The sequence below is a fragment of the Dermochelys coriacea genome, chromosome 2, assembly GCF_009764565.3.
Source record: "Dermochelys coriacea isolate rDerCor1 chromosome 2, rDerCor1.pri.v4, whole genome shotgun sequence".
Classification (NCBI taxonomy): domain Eukaryota; kingdom Metazoa; phylum Chordata; order Testudines; family Dermochelyidae; genus Dermochelys; species Dermochelys coriacea.
The window spans coordinates 252,202,092-252,220,576 of record NC_050069.1 but is presented as its reverse complement, the minus strand read 5'-3'; the positions used below and the strand labels follow the sequence as shown (position 1 = coordinate 252,220,576).

The 18,485-nt window shown below is 40.6% G+C and overlaps 1 protein-coding gene across 2 annotated transcripts in view; it reads right to left on the bottom strand.

Moving 5' to 3' along the window:
* The window catches only part of LMBR1 (limb development membrane protein 1), a 151,722-nt gene that overhangs the window by 114,556 nt on the left and 18,681 nt on the right, over positions 1-18,485 (bottom strand). For both annotated transcript variants that reach the window (XM_038392516.2, XM_038392514.2), the window contains exon 2: positions 5,100-5,172. In XM_038392516.2, the coding sequence (XP_038248444.1) occupies positions 5,100-5,172 (73 nt within the window). The remainder of the gene's footprint in view (positions 1-5,099; positions 5,173-18,485) is intronic.

The following is an 18,485-nucleotide window of genomic DNA, read 5'->3' as shown; positions in this document are numbered from 1 at the left end:
ATGAAACAATGGGTTTATCATACACACTGTAAGGAGAGTGATCACTTAAGATAAGCCATCACCCACAGCAGGGGGGGGAAAGGAGGAAAACCTTCCATGGTGACAAGCAGGTAGGCTAATTCCAGCAGTTAACAAGAATATCAGAGGAACAGTGGGGGGTGGGGTGGGGGGGAGAAATACCATGGGGAAATAGTTTTACTTTGTGTAATGACTCATCCACTCCCAGTCTCTATTCAAGCCTAAGTTAATTGTATCCAGTTTGCAAATTAATTCCAATTCAGCAGTCTCTCGTTGGAGTCTGTTTTTGAAGCTTTTTTGTTGAAAACTCTTTTTCCTCTCAAAACTGGATACTCTCATAAAGAACCAACCTTCCACACAAACTTCCTCGTGGCTGGACTTTACAAAAACTAGACAAGCCATTTACAACACACACTTTGCTTCTCTACAAAAGAAAAAGGACACTAAGCTATCTAAACTACTATATGCCACAAGGGGCCACAACAATGGTTCCCGTAACCCACCCAGCAATATTGTTAATCTATCCAACTATACTCTTAGCCCAGCAGAAGAATCTGTCCTATCTCGGGGCCTCTCCTTTTGCCCCTCCACCCCCACGAACATGATACAGTTCTGTGGTGACCTAGAATCCTATTTTCGACGTCTCAGACTCAAGGAATATTTCCAAAACACCTCTGACCAACATATTAACCCACAGAGACCTTCCTGCCAACACTACAAAAAGAAGGATTCTGTGGACTCTTCCTGAAGGTCGAAACAGCAGCCTGAATTTCTACATAGACTGCTTCCGCCGATGTGCACGAGCTGAAATTGTGGAAAAGCAGCATCGCTTACCCCATAACCTCAGCCATGCAGAACACAGTGCCATCCACAGCCTCAGAAACAACTGACATCATAATCAAAAAGGCTGACAAAGGAGGTGCTGTCGTCATCACGAATAGGTCGGAGTATGAACAAGAGGCTACTAGGCAGCTCTCCAACACCACTTTCTACAAGCCATTACCCTCTGATCCCACTGAGAGTTACCAAAAGAAACTACAGCATTTGCTCAAGAAACTCCCTGAAAAAGCACAAGAACAAATCCGCACAGACATACCCCTAGAACCCCGACCTGGGGTATTCTATCTGCTACCCAAGATCCATAAACCTGGAAATCCTGGACGCCCCATCTCAGGCATTGCCACCCTGACAGCAGGATTGTCTGGCTATGTAGACTCCCTCCTCAGGCCCTTCGTTACCAGCATTCCCAGCTATCTTCGAGACACCACTGACTTCCTGAGGAAACTACAGTCCATTGGTGATCTTCCTAAAAACACCATCCTAGCCACTATGGATGTAAAAGCCCTCTACACAAACATTCCACACAAAGATGGGATCCCCGATACTGTCACGGCTAACCTGGTGGCTGAACTTTGTGACTTTGTCCTGACCCATAACTATTTCACATTTGGGGACAATGTATACCTTCAAATCAGCAGCACTGCGATGGGTACCCGCATGGCCCCACAGTATGCCAACATTTTTATGGCTGACTTAGAACAACGCTTCCTCAGCTCTCGTCCCCTAATGCCCCTACTCTACTTGCGCTACATTGATGACATCTTCATCATCTGGACCCATGGAAAAGAAGCCCTTGAGGAATTCCACCATGATTTCAACAATTTCCATCCCACCATCAACCTCAGCCTGGACCAGTCCACACAAGAGATCCACTTCCTGGACACTACGGTGCTAATAAGCGATGATCACATAACCACCACCCTATATCGGAAACCTACTGACCGCTATTCCTACCTACATGCCTCTAGCTTTCATCCAGATCATACCACTCGATCCATTGTCTACAGCCAAGCTCTACGATATAACCACATTTGCTCCAACCCCTCAGACAGAGATAAACACTTACAAGATCTCTATCATGCATTCCTACAACTACAATACCCACCTGCTGAAGTGACTAAACAGATTGACAGAGCCAGAAGAGTACCCAGAAGTCACCTACTACAGGACAGGCCCAACAAAGAAAATAACAGAATGCCACTAGCCATCACCTTCAGCCCCCAACTAAAACCTCTCCAACGCATCATCAAGGATCTACAACCTATCCTGAAGGACGACCCATCACTCTCACAGATCTTGGGAGACAGGCCAGTCCTTGCTTACAGACAGCCCCCCAATCTGAAGCAAAATACTCACCAGCAACCACACACCACACAACAGAACCACTAACCCAGGAACAGGATAGGTTCCTGGGTTAGTGGTTCTGTTGTGTGGTGTGTGGTTGCTGGTGAGCATTTGCTTCAGATTGGGGGGCTGTCTGTAAGCAAGGACTGGCCTGTCTCCCAAGATCTGTGAGAGTGATGGGTCGTCCTTCAGGATAGGCTGTAGATCCTTGATGATGCGTTGGAGAAGTTTTAGTTGGGGGCTGAAGGTGATGGCCAGTGGCGTTCTGTTATTTTCTTTGTTGGGCCTGTCCTGTAGTAGGTGACTTCTGGGTAATCTTCTGGCTCTGTCAATCTGTTTCTTCACTTCAGCAGGTGGGTACTCTAGTTTTAAGAATTCCTGGTAGAGATCTTTTAGGTGTTTGTCTCTGTCTAAGGGGTTGGAGCAAATACAGCTGCATCGTAGAGCTTGGCTGTAGACAATGGATCATGGGGTGTGATCTGGGTGAAAGCTGGAGGCATGTAGATAGGAATAGCAGTCAGTAGGTTTCCGGTATAGGGTGGTGTTTATGTCACCATTGCTTATTAGCACCGTAGTGTCCAGGAAGTGGATCTCTTGTGTGGACTGGTCCAGGCTGAGGTTGATGGTGGGATAGAAATTGTTGAAATCATGGTGGAATTCCTCAAGGGCTTCTTTTCCAGATGGAAAAGATGATGAAGATGTCATCAATGTAGCGCAAGAAGAGTAGGAGCATTAGGGGACGAGAGCTGAGGAAGCGTTGTTCTAAGTCAGCCATAAAAACGTTGGCATACTGTTGGGCCATGTGGGTACCCATAACAGTGCTGCTGATTTGAAGGTATACATTGTCCCCAAATGTGAAATAGTTATGGGTGAGGACAAAGTCACAAAGTTCAGTCACCAGGTTTGCCATGACATTATCGGGAATACTGTTCCTCACGGCTTGTAGTCCATCTTTGTGTGGAATGTTGGTGTAGAGGGCTTCCACATCCATAGTGACTAGGATGGGGTTTTTAGGAAGATGACCAATGGATTGTAGTTTCCTCAGGAAGTCAGTGGCGTCTCGAAGATAGCTGGGAGTGCTGGTAGCGTAGGGCCTGAGGAGGGAGTCTACATAGCCAGACAATCCTGCTGTCAGGGTGGCAATGCCTGAGATGATGGGGCGTCCAGGATTTCCAGGTTTATGGATCTTGGGTAGCAGAGAGAATACTTCAGGTTGGGATTCCAGGGGTGTGTCTCTTCTCGTGCTTTTTCAGAGAGTTTCTTGATCAAATGCTGTAGTTTCTTTTGGTAACCCTCAATGGGATCAGAGAATAATGGCTTGTAGAAAGTGGTGTTGGACAGCTGCCTAGCAGCCTCTTCTTCATATTCTGACCTATTCATGACGACGACAGCACCTCCCTTGTCAGCCTTTTTGATTATGATGTCAGTTGTTTCTAAGGCTGTGGATGGCATTGTGTTCTGCATGGCTGAGGTTATGGGGCAAGTAATGCTGCTTTTCCACAATTTCAGCCCTTGCACATCAGCGGAAGCACTCTATGCAGAAGTCCAGTCTGTTGTTTCGACTTTCAGGAGGAGTCCACCCAGAATCCTTCTTTTTGTAGTGTTGATTGGAAGAATGCTGAAATAGATCTGCTTCTGAGCAGTGGGGCCACTAAAATCAAGACTTCCTTTTAAAAGAAAGCCACTACTTCCCTCTGCAAGCCCAGAAGGTAAGGTGTGTAGCCCAGTGGGCCACCTTACCTCTATTATATTCACTGCTTTGCATTAAATTCTGCTTTATTATATTTAGCAGTAATGCACGGAACCTACAGACTTGTATCCTGTAAGACGTTGGCCTCAGCGGTTAGCATGAGGCTTGAGGCCTACAAACTATGGCATACATAAACTTAGGTATGCCACAAGTTTTGGGGAACTGGAAGTAGAATGTAAGGGGGAATTCTGTCCATAATGACATCAGCCAACCATAGAAACATGAACTAACACCAGCTTCTGAAAGGTTTTGGACAGAACATCCGACCGCAAGAGTGCCATGGCAATGAATTGACGTATATGATAATGGGGTGAAATCATAAATATACTAATCTATAGAAGAAGGACACCTTAACATTGGTAAGGGGAGGAAATACAAATAAGGAAGAGGGGAGAAAGCCTTACTGAATATGCATTAGACATGGTAACGTCAGCGTAGGAGAGGGAGAGATGTAGCCCTGGAAGGGGCCAGAATGATGGCAACTGGTGAAGGTGAAGAAGGTGACAGTGCTGAAGAAGATGATGGCTAACATTTCAGATTGTTCTGCAAGGGATGGTGAGAGTATGGATGTTCAGATGTACTTCTGTATCATCTCTATCTACTTTACGGAGTTAGAATGTGTGCGACTTTGCTAAATGTATTAAATATTTTTTTTATTTGCAAATATAGAAGAGTTCCTATCGTTTGACTGTTGTACCTGTGCACATCGGGGTTCCCAACTATATAATAATTGTAGTAATATGGGGCCTGATCTTGGGACAAAAACCTATCTAGCCTTAAAGTGATAACTGGGGATTTTTATTCATAATCTGTAGATCAGTCTAAGCATCTTAAAGTTCAAAGTTTGGTGTTAGGGACCCAAGCTGGGGGCTGCCTATAGGTTTCCAATTCAGAATCATGAGAACTCAGGTGAGAAGAAAGAATAAGGGAGCTGAAGGCAGGAGGAGAAGGGAGTAGGTGGCAGCTTTGAAATGTCCCTTCTCTCCCCTCCCAAATTTGATCAAGTGACATTTAAAAATAATATAGGTAGTCGGTGAGGTGACAAGAACGGGCACCACTGCTCTACAGCAATTCTCTTTGGGGGAAAAAAGTTATACCCACTCATTTTTTAAATGAAAATCAAAATCAAAATTTAAAAGCTACTTACCTGCTTTCCTTTTGTATCTTGTGATTACGAAATAGGAAACTATGTAGAGAACAGCAAATAGAAGAAAACAAATCTGAAAAAAAAGTTGCATTTAATTAGGTTAATAAAGAGTCTGGATTATATTGTGCATTTATCAGCTACCCAAAACTGAAACTAAATTCTGATCAAACAGCAAATAAGTGCTATACTTAAGATTTCTCCATGTGCTTTAGAGCTCAATTAATAAATACAACTCAGTTTACTTTGTCAATTATATCAATTTGCTACATTTTTCAATAAATGATGATTAAACTCCAAATAAATTCAAATGCTAGGGCCAAATGTTTAAAGCGTTAGTGCATCAACTCATTTCCAAAAATCCAACTTTAACGCATGAAACTGTTGCAGGTGAAGAAGTCTGAGGTCTTTTTACTCCTCAGCAGGTATCAGTCAGCATCACAAAGCCTCCAGCAAATCTGAAAAAGTTGATCAGGATCACTGGTCCCATGCACCAGAAAGGACCATGATCAATTTAGCAGAATGCTATAAATCCAGATTAAATTTCACTGGCAGAACTTATATGAGATCTCTGCACACAAAGCTTGATCCTACTCGTTGGTTATCCTCATCATCTTCATGAGCAATCAAATTAACCCAGAACTGGACAAACAAAATCTGAGTTCCTGCCGCTGTTCCAAAAATGGAAGTCAATTTTGAAAGTTAAGCATTATTTGTAGAGCATTAATATTAAAGAACACTTTTGCTAATAAAATATATTACTCCAACATTCTATAAATGTTACTTATTGTGTTCTTTGTATCTGTTGCCTGTGAAAATAAAAACGTAAAATGATATTTAAACTTAACTGCTTAATGTACTTTGTCAGTTAGTGCAATACTGTTCTTCGTATGTACTGACATATTATAATAACTCCTTAAATCAACTGGCAATGTATATTAAAAACATGAAAGTGAGTTTGAAGATCCACAAACTTCAAGGCACACTATCCCTTAAGACATTCCGGGGTTGTTACTATTTATTTTTGTGAATATGTATTAATAAATACCTAGCTAAATCATAGCAGACACAGTACAGTTATCCAAATGAATATTGAAAGAAATATGCTATTAAGTGTAAATTGACTCATATAAAGCCCACTTTGCTCCTTAACCCATAAAATAGTTTTTGAAATGGATCTACCTGCGTCTATGAAATGTAATATTAGCACAAGAAATCTGTCTTGCTTAGAGCTGAGCTTTAAACTGCATTAGTCACCAACTGAGGTTTGTGAAACAAGTCTGTCCTACAAAGACAGACAAATGCTAAACTGCTTCTCCAGATAGTTTAACACTTGCTGCCTTTAAGAGTACTATCAGCTTGAATCTAGAATGAAAAAGGCTATTAGAGATGAGAGAACAAAAAAGGGCACAGAAATCATGTTGGGATGAAATTTAAATTATCTGACCTAATCCAGTTCAGAAGGGAAGGAGGATACTGCTTTATCAGAAAGGATGCACAAACAAATAATAAAATCATGACAGGAAATATTAATAAAAATGTAACAGAGAGAGAAACTCATCCTATGTGTAGTTACAGACCCTTCATAGGAGAAATGGGTTACTAGGAATTTATACCAGGTTCACCACTGTGGGATCTAGGTGCCTGTAACTGTAGACCTCTCATTGTATTCAGTAATGTAGTAGATGTGTCGGTCCTAGGATATTCAAGAGATATGGTGGGTGAGGTAATATCTTTTATTGGGCCAACTTCTGTCAGAGAGAGAATGAGAGAGAAACTTTCAAGCTTACACAGAGCTCTTCTCAGGTATGGGAAATTTACTCAGAGGGTACGGTACGTCTCCACTGCAATTAAAAACCTACAGCTGAACATGCCAGCTCTGTGTAAGTTTGAAAGTTTCCCTCTCATTCTGCTTGGGCTAAGGGGGTGTTTAATTGCCATGTAGACATTTTGGCTTGGGCTGGAACCCAGGCTCTAGGACCCTGAAAAGTAGGAGGGTCGTATAGCCCACATTCCAGCCCAAGTGTCTACACCACAATTAAACAGCTCCTTAGCCAGAGCCCCGTGAGCCCAAGTCAGCTGGCATGGGCCAGCTGCAGATGTCTAATTGCAGTATAGATGTACCCAGAGTGTCACAGCTGAATACAAGGTGGAACAGATCGGCAGCTACTTATGCTAAACATATATTTCAAGGGACCATTCAAGGTGAAGTGGCCCATTAACACTCCTCCACTCCTCTCACACGGAGAAAAGGAAGGAGAGGGGAAGAAGCAACTGAGGGGGCATTATTAGTGAGTTATAGATTGTTGTAATAAGCCATAAGTCCTGTGACTCTACTGAGTTCATTATTTTTAGGGTCTAGCAAAGTTATGAATTTAAGTTCTCAGACTCATCTTTTGAAAGTGTTGTGCAGGTTTCCTTTAAGGATGAGGACTGATATAGAACGATCACTTTGTGAAAAAGTTTTAGAGTAGCAGCCATGTTAGTCTGTATTCGCAAAAAGAAAAGGAGTACTTGTGGCACCTTAGAGACTAAAATTTGAGCATAAGCTTTCGTGAGCTACAGCTCACTTCATCGGATGCATTAATGTAATGCAAGTAATGTATCCGTTGAAGTGAGGTGTAGCTCACGAAAGCTTATGCTCAAATAAATTTGTTAGTCTCTAAGGTGCCACAAGTACTCCTTTTCTTTTTGTGAAAAGCGTTCACCATGGTGATGTGGTGGTTTTGTCATTTATCATTTTTCCGTGATTTCATTTGAGAGCATAGTGATTGTCTGGTTTCACCCACATAGTGCTATTTAGACATTTAATGCACTGGATTAGGTACACATGTGGTGATAGGCACATGTAGGACCCATGGATCTTGAAAGGTGTATTGTGGGGGGTGTTGATCATTGTGGTAGTAGACATACATCTTCAGGTTTTGCATCTTGCAGGGTTTGGTGCTGCTTTGAGTTGGTGTGTCCTAATCTGTGGGGAGCTTGCTTCTGATAAATTTGGTGAGGTTGGGGGGTTGTTTGAAGGTCAGGAGAGGAGGTTCAGGAAAAATTTCTTTCAGAATTGGGTCCCCATCAAGTATGGATTGTAATTGTTTAATAATACTCCTTTGTGATCCATCTCTTGCTTCAGGAACTATCCTATATTCACCAGTTAACCATTAATCAATCTACATCAGTTAATAAAACAATTCATAATGCTTGCTCTAAGTCAGGTTTCTGACCAAAAAGCCAGAAGTTCGTAACTTCACTAATTTCAAAAATGAAAGTTGACACATTTGAAAACTGTTGCAGAAAGAACGCAGCAACAGAAGTAAATTTGATTCATGTTACACTTTTGATACACCCGAGTTCTCTCTCGAAGATACAACAGGAGGTATTTTATGCAGTGCAGATTCAGCTCTTTTGGTCTTTTCCCTCTCTCCACAAGCAAAACACTAAATTGTGATTGTTCAGGGCCACTGGCAACTGAAGTGTAGTTTATCTGGTTAATAAAAAGGTTAAGTTATGACTTCTGCTTTAAGATCGGTTCCAGTTAGCTATGCTGTTACCTGTTGGATTATTCTGGCTATGTTTGAACTCTGATGACCAGTCAGATCAATGACCAAATCAGCACCCTGCAAACTGGATTTTCGGCGTACTGCAAGTGGTTTAGCTCCTCTCATCCTGTGCAAAGTGTTTTTAACAAATAGAACTGTTCTGGGATTTATGTGTAGGCTTAGCAAAATTTAGAGTTTTTATAATTTCTATGGATAATAATGATTTTTTAGCTTTTTTTTTCTATTTTTAGTTGCAGGAAATTATTGGGTGTCAGACAATTATTTAATTACAGCAAATGTTGAGATTCAAAAATGTAAAGCTTTATAACCTTTAAAACACAAATTGTCAACACCAATACATATCAAGAAAAAAAAAAATCACTAAATGAAACTAAACTTCTCAAGCAGCATTTCTCTTACTTTGCCTATTTGTAAATCTCAATCATCATCAATGGAAATATTTTATCATTGGTTTGAGTATGTGTGATGAAACTGACTTTTACTGACATTTACCAAGAAAAATCTAATCCTTCCAAGCCTAGTGAAGTGAAACTAAGACTACATTTGGCCAGAGAACTGAAAACTCAGAATTAAATTTGGGATTGAAGCTATGAAATGAGTGCATGGTTTTGCACAGCTATACCACAAAATCAGGTGAAACAGATTACAACTAAGCTTCAGTTGGAATTCTGAATGCAAAAATGCAAATAACTTGGAGGCAATGATGCAAACTCACAGACAGACCAAAGAAAAATGTTTGCATAAACTTCTGCAAGCCAGACTGCTGAATTTTGTGCAAGCTCTTGAGGCTACTTCCTGACAGAAGTGGCATACTATGGAGACTGAGGACTTGACTTGCTCCTTCAAGCAATTCCTTCAAGCAATTCACAGGTGCAGCTGTGGAGAAAACTCACCGACAAAGGGAGGGCAGACAGAGATACCACTCATCCTCCCCTAGGGCTTGAGTTAGAGACTGGAGCAGGAAGTGTTTTCATGCTCCTGCCTAGGCTATTTGGAGATACATTAAATTAGCACATTTCCTAGATGTCCTGTCCCCCACCTTTCCTCCAGAGCCAGGCATACCCACCTCTGGAGCTATACCAGATAGCTCTGGGCCTTCCTGTAAGGATGTGGTTGTGGGCAGCTGACATCCTGCAACCAATTTCCAAGGGAATTTTTTGTGCATCCAAAGGCTAGCAGCTGCAGTTTTGATATCAGAAGCAACATACAGATAAGTGACTATGGCCCAGAACCCTTCTCTCAGTGTGCCCGCTGAACAATGGGCATTTAAGCACGACTTTCAGAATTATCCCGTTAGGGTCAGCCTCAACATGTTCAATAACTGGAAATATTTTGCACTGTGTAATTAATGACAGTGCATCAGGTAAACCAACTTAATATTAATAACTTTGTAGAACAGTTTTTTTTAAATATTTCCCTGACTTGCTTTAGGCTAGTCCACATATGATGTTCTGCATAGTTCACATAGAAAACAAGAAAGCATCAATGAACTTGCCTAGATCAGAAGTTCCCAAACTGGAGGAATGTTGAGGGGTGGGGGGGGCCAACAAGCCTGGGTCAGCCCACATGGCGGGGCAGAAAGGGAATGCCTCCCAGCCCCCACCGCCCCAGCCCCATCCCCATCCCCAACCTTAGGGACGGGGCTGGAAGCGGAGCCGCACCCGTCCACAGGCCCAGCTGTGGCTCTGCCCCGCCCCCAACCCCACTCCTGGCCCCAGACCCACCCCCAGCTGCGGTCCCAGCCTGAGCCCCCTTACCCCAGTCCACAGACGTAAGTACCTGAACTTTATTCCACATGTACAATAGCTATTGCTAACTCTTAAGACCTTAACTTTTTAAATATCAGAACACTTTGGTCCAGGATGTGAATTTCAGTTAAAATTTGAAGTTCACCACTTTCATATATTTCTATGCATTACACAAGTTGTTTTATCTCAAGTTTAAAAGATATTTTAGATCTCTATTGCATCCAAAAAACTATGTTAAAAGAGCATTAAGGTTGCATTTTTCTGGAAACCAGTGACTATGAAATGAATGTAGGGGTTATAGTGGATGAACAACTGAAGATAAGCTCCCAGTGCAATGTTGTGACAAAGAGGACTAATGGGATCCTCAGATGTACTCATAGATTTTAAGGCCAGAAGGAACCACTGATCATCTAGTCTGACCTACTGCCCAACACAGGCCATAGGACTTCCCTGAATTAATTCCTGTTTGAATTAGACCTTCTTCTTTAGGGAAAAACTATCCAATCTTGATTTCAATATTGCCAGAAACAAAGACTCCACTACGAACCTTGGAAGGCTGTTCAAAAGGTTAACCCTCATTGTTAATATACTACTTATTTTTAGTCTGAATCTGTCTAGCTTCAACTTCCAGCCATTGGACCTTGTTATACCTTTGTCTGCTAGACAGGGGACTAGTTAATGCAAATCCCTAATGCAAGTATCAAGTTTGAGAAAGTTTCACCTCTTGAGGGAAACAGCATATACTGGTCTGACCTGGTTCAAGAGGCCTGGCAAATAAACAACTGCCAACTGTATAAAGAGACAGCGCCAATCTGGGAGAAGAGTCACTTACACCCAATCCAAGAACTGACATGAAACTGTGACCATGAGAATCAGGCCCTGCAGAAAGGGTCTAAATTATTTTATTCCCACAGGGGGCCCTAAAGGAAGATTTTGCCCTGGAACAACGCTGAGTATGTAATTACCCAATTATCCCTTTTTCACTACAGGTACAACATTAACTTTCTTCCAGTCCTCTGGAACTTCCCCAGTGCTCCAAAGACTTTAAAAAAAAAATCAACATTAACAGTCCAGACAGCTCTTTGGCCAGTGATTTTAAAACTCTTGGAGGCAAGTTATCCAGACCTCCTGATATTAAAATGTCCAACTTTAGCAGATACTGCTTAACATCCTCCTCAGATACTGTTGGAATAAAACTATGTCATCATCATCATGATATGGATAAATATGGTGTTTTCACAAATAAAACAAATATTTAAACTCTTCTGCCTTTTCTGCATTATTATTGATAGTTCTACCATTTCCAACTAGTAATGGACCAATACCAGGTGTTAGAATTTCTTTTGATTCTAGTACACTTAAAAAGTCCTCCTCATTGTCCTTAACTCTGCTGACCATAGATTTCTTATGTTTCCTTTTGCTTCCATTACCAATTTTCTACAATTCCTAGCCTTGATTTATATTCATTGCTATTTATTTCCCCTTTTCCATTTTTTTTTAATGACAGATTTCATTTGCCCTCTAAAATAGGCCTGTTTTAGAATCAATGTAGTATTCTCTCTCTATTGTGGCTTTTCAAGAATCTCATAAAATGTTCTTAAACAGTTCCCAACTATCATTCACATTCTCTATTTAAGTTCTCTCTAAGCTAATTTGTATCATTTGTTTTCTTCGTTATGAAATTTGGCCATTTTAAAGCATCAGATTTGATTTGGACTTTACATTTGGGTTGGACATTATGTGCAAACAAAATCATCAAGTCATGATCACTAGCACCTATACAACTAATAATTTTTAGTTCTGTGATCAGTTTCTCTTTATCTGTCAAGATGAGGTCTAACACAGAATTCCCCATGTCGGATGCAACTCTGAGGTAGGAAATTATCTATGATTTTTAGTATTTCCAAGAACATTTTAGTACTGGCAGCATGAAACTGCCAGCGTGTCACCCAAAATAAAGTCCCCAAGGATAATGCAGCTTATAGGCACATATGCACGCAAGCACACGCACGCGCGCGCACACACACACACACACACACACACTACAGACAGGTTCTTAAGGAGTAAGTCATACTGTTCTCATGTGATTTGGTGGTCTGTAGCAGACACCAACTAATACCCCTATCTTGTTATTTGTCTGTTAGAACACTGATCCATAAGAACTGATTTTGTGACCCTAAGAGTCCCTCAATTCCAGTTGGCACTGAGGGGCTCTTAGGGTCATACTTCACCTCCTACAGGCACTGGCTGATCCATAGGCATTGAATCAGAACCCTCTATTCTGGACAGGTCATCTGCTACTATATTTTCCTTCCCCTCAACATGCACAATTTCCATGTCATAGTCTTGGACCATCATGCTCCATCACAGCAGTTTGGAATTGGAGCCTCTGATTCTGTGTAATCAAACTAATGGAGACTGGTCAATTAGAACCCTGATTTTTTCTGGTAAATGGACAGGGTCTTAACTGGTTGATTGCCCATAAAATGGCATAACACACATTTTCTGTGACACAGTAATTCTGTTTGGTGGGTGTTAAGTTTTTTACTTAAGAAAGCAATGAGATGCTTTTTGTTATTTTCGCATGACTGCATTAATACCACACTTAAATCAATGTCAAACATCAGTACATAGTGCAAACATTTTGTCAAAATCTGGACTGGCAAGAAAAGATTTTCTTTACCTTATCAAAACCCTCTTGACAAGCCTTTGTCCACCCAATTCTGTTTGGCTGTTTCTTTATGCACAAGTTTGTGACAGCAGACACAGTGTACCTGAACCCATGCACAAAATTGGCAGTAATATTTAACCACCCACCTATGAAAGACTGGACCTGCTTCTACATCTAGGGTGTGGCCCAATTAACAACAACTTCTACTTTTACGGAATTGGGCAAGACGTGCTCTCCCTACTAAAAGTCCCAAATAAGGAACTTTGTCTGCTCCTATTTTACATTCTGATGCCTTTACAGTAAGAACTGCATCTTTGAGTTTTTATAATATAAATACCCAAGTGTTCCTTGTAATCTGACCAAGAGTCACTAAATACTGCCATATCATCAATTTAAACTCATGCAAAGCCTTGTAATCTACTTAACACGTGGTTGACAAGGCTCTGAAAAGTGACTTCTCCATCAATTAATCCAAAATGTAACATTTTAAACTCAAAGGCTCAGATCAGTACTAAAAGTGGATTTATTCTATGCATCACTGTTTAAAGGAATCTGCCAATAATTTTTAACTAAATCAATCACTCTTAGATATTTTCTTTTGCCCGAAGTACCCAACGTATCATCAATTCTGGGCATAGGATAGGCATCAGGAACTGTGTCAGCATTAAATTTTCTATAGTCAACATAAAATCTCAGGGCATGTCTACACTCACTGGGGATTGATGCTGCAGCGATGATGCACCAGGGGTCGATTTAGCGGGTCTAGTGAAGACCCACTAAATTGACCGCAGATCGCTCTCCCATTGACTCCAGCACTCCACCGGAACAAGAAGAGTAAGATAGTCGACAGGAAAGCGTCTCCAGTCGACACAGTGCGGTGTAAACATATAGCTGGAATTGCATGACTTAGGTCAACTTGCCCCAGTAGTGTAGACAAGGCTTCAGTCTTTTTTTTGGGGGGGGGGGGGCAGAACAATACAATAGCTGAAGCCCAGGAACTGTCAGATTTTATTTATCCGCATATTCTGTATTTCTGTAAGAAAGCAGGAAATCTTGTTTTTCTTTTCCAGATTATGAACAAACAGGAAAATGAAGGTGAAGACGACTGAGTTAGCTGCAGAAGCCAATATTTCAAGTTTCTCTTGTTGACCTGGCTGACACAGTCAATTTTAGGTGGGTTTTTTTTTTAATATTTCATTTAACTATTTTAGTTAAAAACAATTTTAACAAAAACAAACCTGATTTTAAAAAAATGTGAACATGTAACTAAATTCAAAAATTCATATGCTTGTTTTGTTAAAATATTATATGTTTGCTGTTGAAGAAAAAAAATCCAAAATACATAACCTTGTTGTTTTAGTTAAATAAAACAATTTAAATGTCTGTCTGTCTGCTAATGTTCTCCTCCTAATACATGGCATGGCAAGAAAATCCTCCAAATATTAATGATTAACCTCTTTAATTGGAGATATTTATGAAGTCATTGGGAAGTGAACTATCTGCTTCAATTACCTTTAGTAAATGAAATAACCAATCATTCATTTGCTGATATAGCTGTAAAACTAATCTGAAAAGTTTTCAAAATAAATCACTTTAAAAATGTATAGTGTGTACCTTCTAAAAATGAAACCTACATCTATCTCTGAGTTGTGAAGAATGTGTGTTAAGGGTATAACAACCAACAAGAATGCACTTTTATGTAGAAATCCATGATTAAATTGAGTCTGACTAGTGATTTAAATCAATTTGATTTAAATTAAATCCACCCTGTAGGGCAATCTTGCCGGTATGTAACCTCATATTCTCCTTCCACAACCTCAAACTTCCTCCCATGAGTTTTGCATTTTACGCCTTTCTACAGGGAGCGGTACCAGCACCAACTCCCCCACTTCAAAGGAGCATTTACAACCATTTTGATCATACCTTGTCTTCTGTGTGGGCTCGCTATTAGTGAAGTTCGTTTAAACCATTTCCATCATGTCCCTTAACTCTTTTCTGAACTTTTTTTACATATTCAATCACTGGTTTCCCTTCCAGTTCATTACTCCCCTCCCAGAAATCCCTGATGAGATCTAGGGACTTCCTCACCTTTCTCCCATATATATCTAATGGGGCAAATCCTGTGAATTCTTGGGGAACCTCCCCATAAGGAAACAGATAGGATGACATTCCACCCCAGTCATTTGCTCTGTTTGCATACATTGTGAGCAAAGATTTTAGTATCCCATTGAACCTTTCCACCAAAGCATTTTCCTATAGGTGATAGGGGGTAGCCCTCAGCGGTTTCACACCACACATCCTCCATAATTCACTGAACAGCTGGGACATAAAATGTGATCCATGATCTGATTAAAATCTCCTTAGGAAAACCCATTTGGCAGAAAATAGCGAAGAAAGCTTTGGCCCCTGTGTCAGCCACTATATTAGATAAAGCCACGGCCTCTGAGTATATAGTGGCATAGTCCACTATCGCCAAAACATATTTTTCCCCCCTTTGGGTAGAAAAGGGCATTGGGCCAAGACTGTCCACTGCTACGCTAAAAAATGTCTTATTACAGGCAGGGATGCAGAGCAGCTTTTCACGGTCCTACAGGCTTTTTCTTCTTCTGGCATAAGTCACAAGACCTGCACTATTCCTTCACCTCATTCTGTATATTTGGTCAATAAAAATTCCTTTTTAATTGCTTGTATGTCCTCTGTGACCCCAAGCGACCATCACAAGGACAGTCATGGGCTAGAAGTATTAACTCCCCACAATATTTAGCAGGCACAATCAACTGCTTGTAAGGTTTCCCAGAACTTGTATTTTTCTCATATAGGAACGTCCCTGTACAATCTTTCCTCCTAAAAAGAAAACAAAACAAAACAAAAAAAAAAAAACACCCAAAATTTTCCGTTTCCCCTAACCAGGATTTCCCTGAGAATGCATCCCCTTATGCTTTCTAGGGTTGTGTCTGCTCTTTATTCCATTGCAAATGCTTGCCTGCTGCTAGTTCTGATGGCTGCCCCAACCACTGGGATTGGCTCCTCTCTTCTTAATTCCTGGAGGCCCACTACCTTCCTCCACTAAACCAGGGCTGGGCGTGACCGTTCCCCCTTCAGCTGTTCCTCTTTCTTCACAATTCCCTTCTGGGACCACAAAGTAATAGTCCTTTTTGCTGCAAGTTAATATATTAACTGCTTTGGACATAGTCAATATATCATTACGCACTAGCAGTCCTGCTGGAATGAAATCCAACACATCAACTTTTAAGATGCCTTTTAGATCTTCCAACTACAAGGGAACTTTAACCAAGGCACAATGGTTTTAAATATTCCAAGTGCCAGTAGTTTAACATTTTCCTTAGCAAGCATGTCAGATTTCTTTACCATGCCTTCTCAGACCAGAGAAAGGTAGGCTACAGCATCTCTCCAACCTTAGCATTCCTTGTCATTCACCTTGGTAATTTTTAATAAAATTCCATATCAACCCTTCTATGGATCAAAATTCATCAGGATCTCTCCAGACATCTCAGGAGAGGATGAGGGGGGACTTCTGTGTTTATGACAGCCACATTACCCTGGATTGCACAGGGTGTAGGCTTACATTCCCTTTGCTTAGGGCAATTGTCCCTCAGGTGTTCAGTGGAGTTACATATGTAGCAACTTCTTGAACAGTCCTCCAATGAAGGGAGTCTGTGAATGTAATTATTATGAGAAGGTCAGTTGTGGGAAAGTGAGAGCCTGGGCTCCCATTTGCCCTATCTTTTTCCAGAAAAGGGAAAGGTTTTGTGCTGAAGACCTGAAGAAGAGCTCTGTGGAGCTCAAAAGCTTGTCTTTTTCCATCAACAGAAGTTGGTCCAATAAAAGGTATTAATTCACCCATCTTGTTTCTCTCAATGTTTTCCCTAGTCCTTTATTTGCAATAATTTAAAGGTACCAAAAAAAAATTCAAACCACTTTGTTCAGTTCAAAAGTTTGAAGATTTAAAATAAAAAAAAATGTTCACCCTCAAGAAAAATTTAAACAAGGCTCCCATAGAAATCAAAAAAAGTAATACTGCCCTTGTATGATGACAGTGTTCATAAAAGCCCAATATAACTAACATTCAAAAATTACTCCAATAGTAATTCAACAATTAGAATATTTATTCTTTTAAATTAAAATATTTGATTTCAATATAATCTAGGTATATGGAATGTTAAAATGGGTATAAAGAGAGGAAGGAGGACACTTCAGTCTCTTAACACAATAAAGTATCAACAGATGGGCCTCAAAGTTGCACAGATCTGTAGAGGCCGACCCTTATATCCAGGCAGAGTCCCATGGGAATAAGTATGACTCAACATGAACATAAGGGTCCACTGCAAGGAGTTCTTTGCAGGATCAGAGCTTTAGTTATCAACATACCTCTTCACTCCCCAAGTGCCATGCCAAGACTTTCAGGAGCCAGGGCAGGGCACAACATGCTCACAAGGTTTCTTTACTGTAGACTTTTTCTACTCCTATAAGGAAGTGCCCCTTCCCTCCCCACCCCTGCCACACACACCCCAACCCATAGCTAAAAGTAGGAAAAAGATGGAGAATATTAATGGCCAGTATCAAATAAATATCACTTGTCTGCAAGATGACCACCACTAACTGGAAACTCAAAACTGACTGGTCTAGTTATAAAACCTTTATTTTCAAATATATATTATAGGGCTTAATCATGTGTGTAAAACAGCAATCCTCAAATGAAAGATGCAATATAGATTATAAATACTGTATTCCCCCTCCCTATAGTTTATTCCTATTGATATGCTATTTACATTTTGAATATTTAAATTGCTGTATTGAGCAAAATGACTAGAGTTTTCAGTGAGGGTCATTTTAAATAATTTGCCAAGGGAAGTCACTGACATCACTACAACTGCTCAGCTGAATACTGAACACTGTCAAACTACACAGATCATGAAGGTAAATGGACATCAAGAAAAAATAGGTAACAAGGGAGAGATTAGAATAGAGAGCAAACGCGGATGAGTAAAGCAGCCTAGAACAAAAGCCATACTCTCCCCCCAAAGAAAGCAGCAGCATATTACACTGCAATGCAGGAAATTAAAGCTCAAGAAGAGCCTGAAGAACTAAAAAGAAAGGAAACACTTTTCCAAAAATACTGACTTCTTAATAATCTTCCTAGTATACAAGTTTCCTTTTAGTGGTTTACACATATGTACTCTTATATCCAGATGTTACTACAAGAATTCCTGTTGGTGGGACAGTAAGAAAAGGAAAGACTGCACACACAGACTGAAGAATACGTCTACTTTAGCCATCTGGAATAGAAAACTGCACCTATTAAATAGAAGACAAAAGCATCTTTCCCTTTAAGTAAGAAAAACAGCAATGAGAAAATGGATGGCAAAAGTTAGTCTACATGACAGCACTGTGT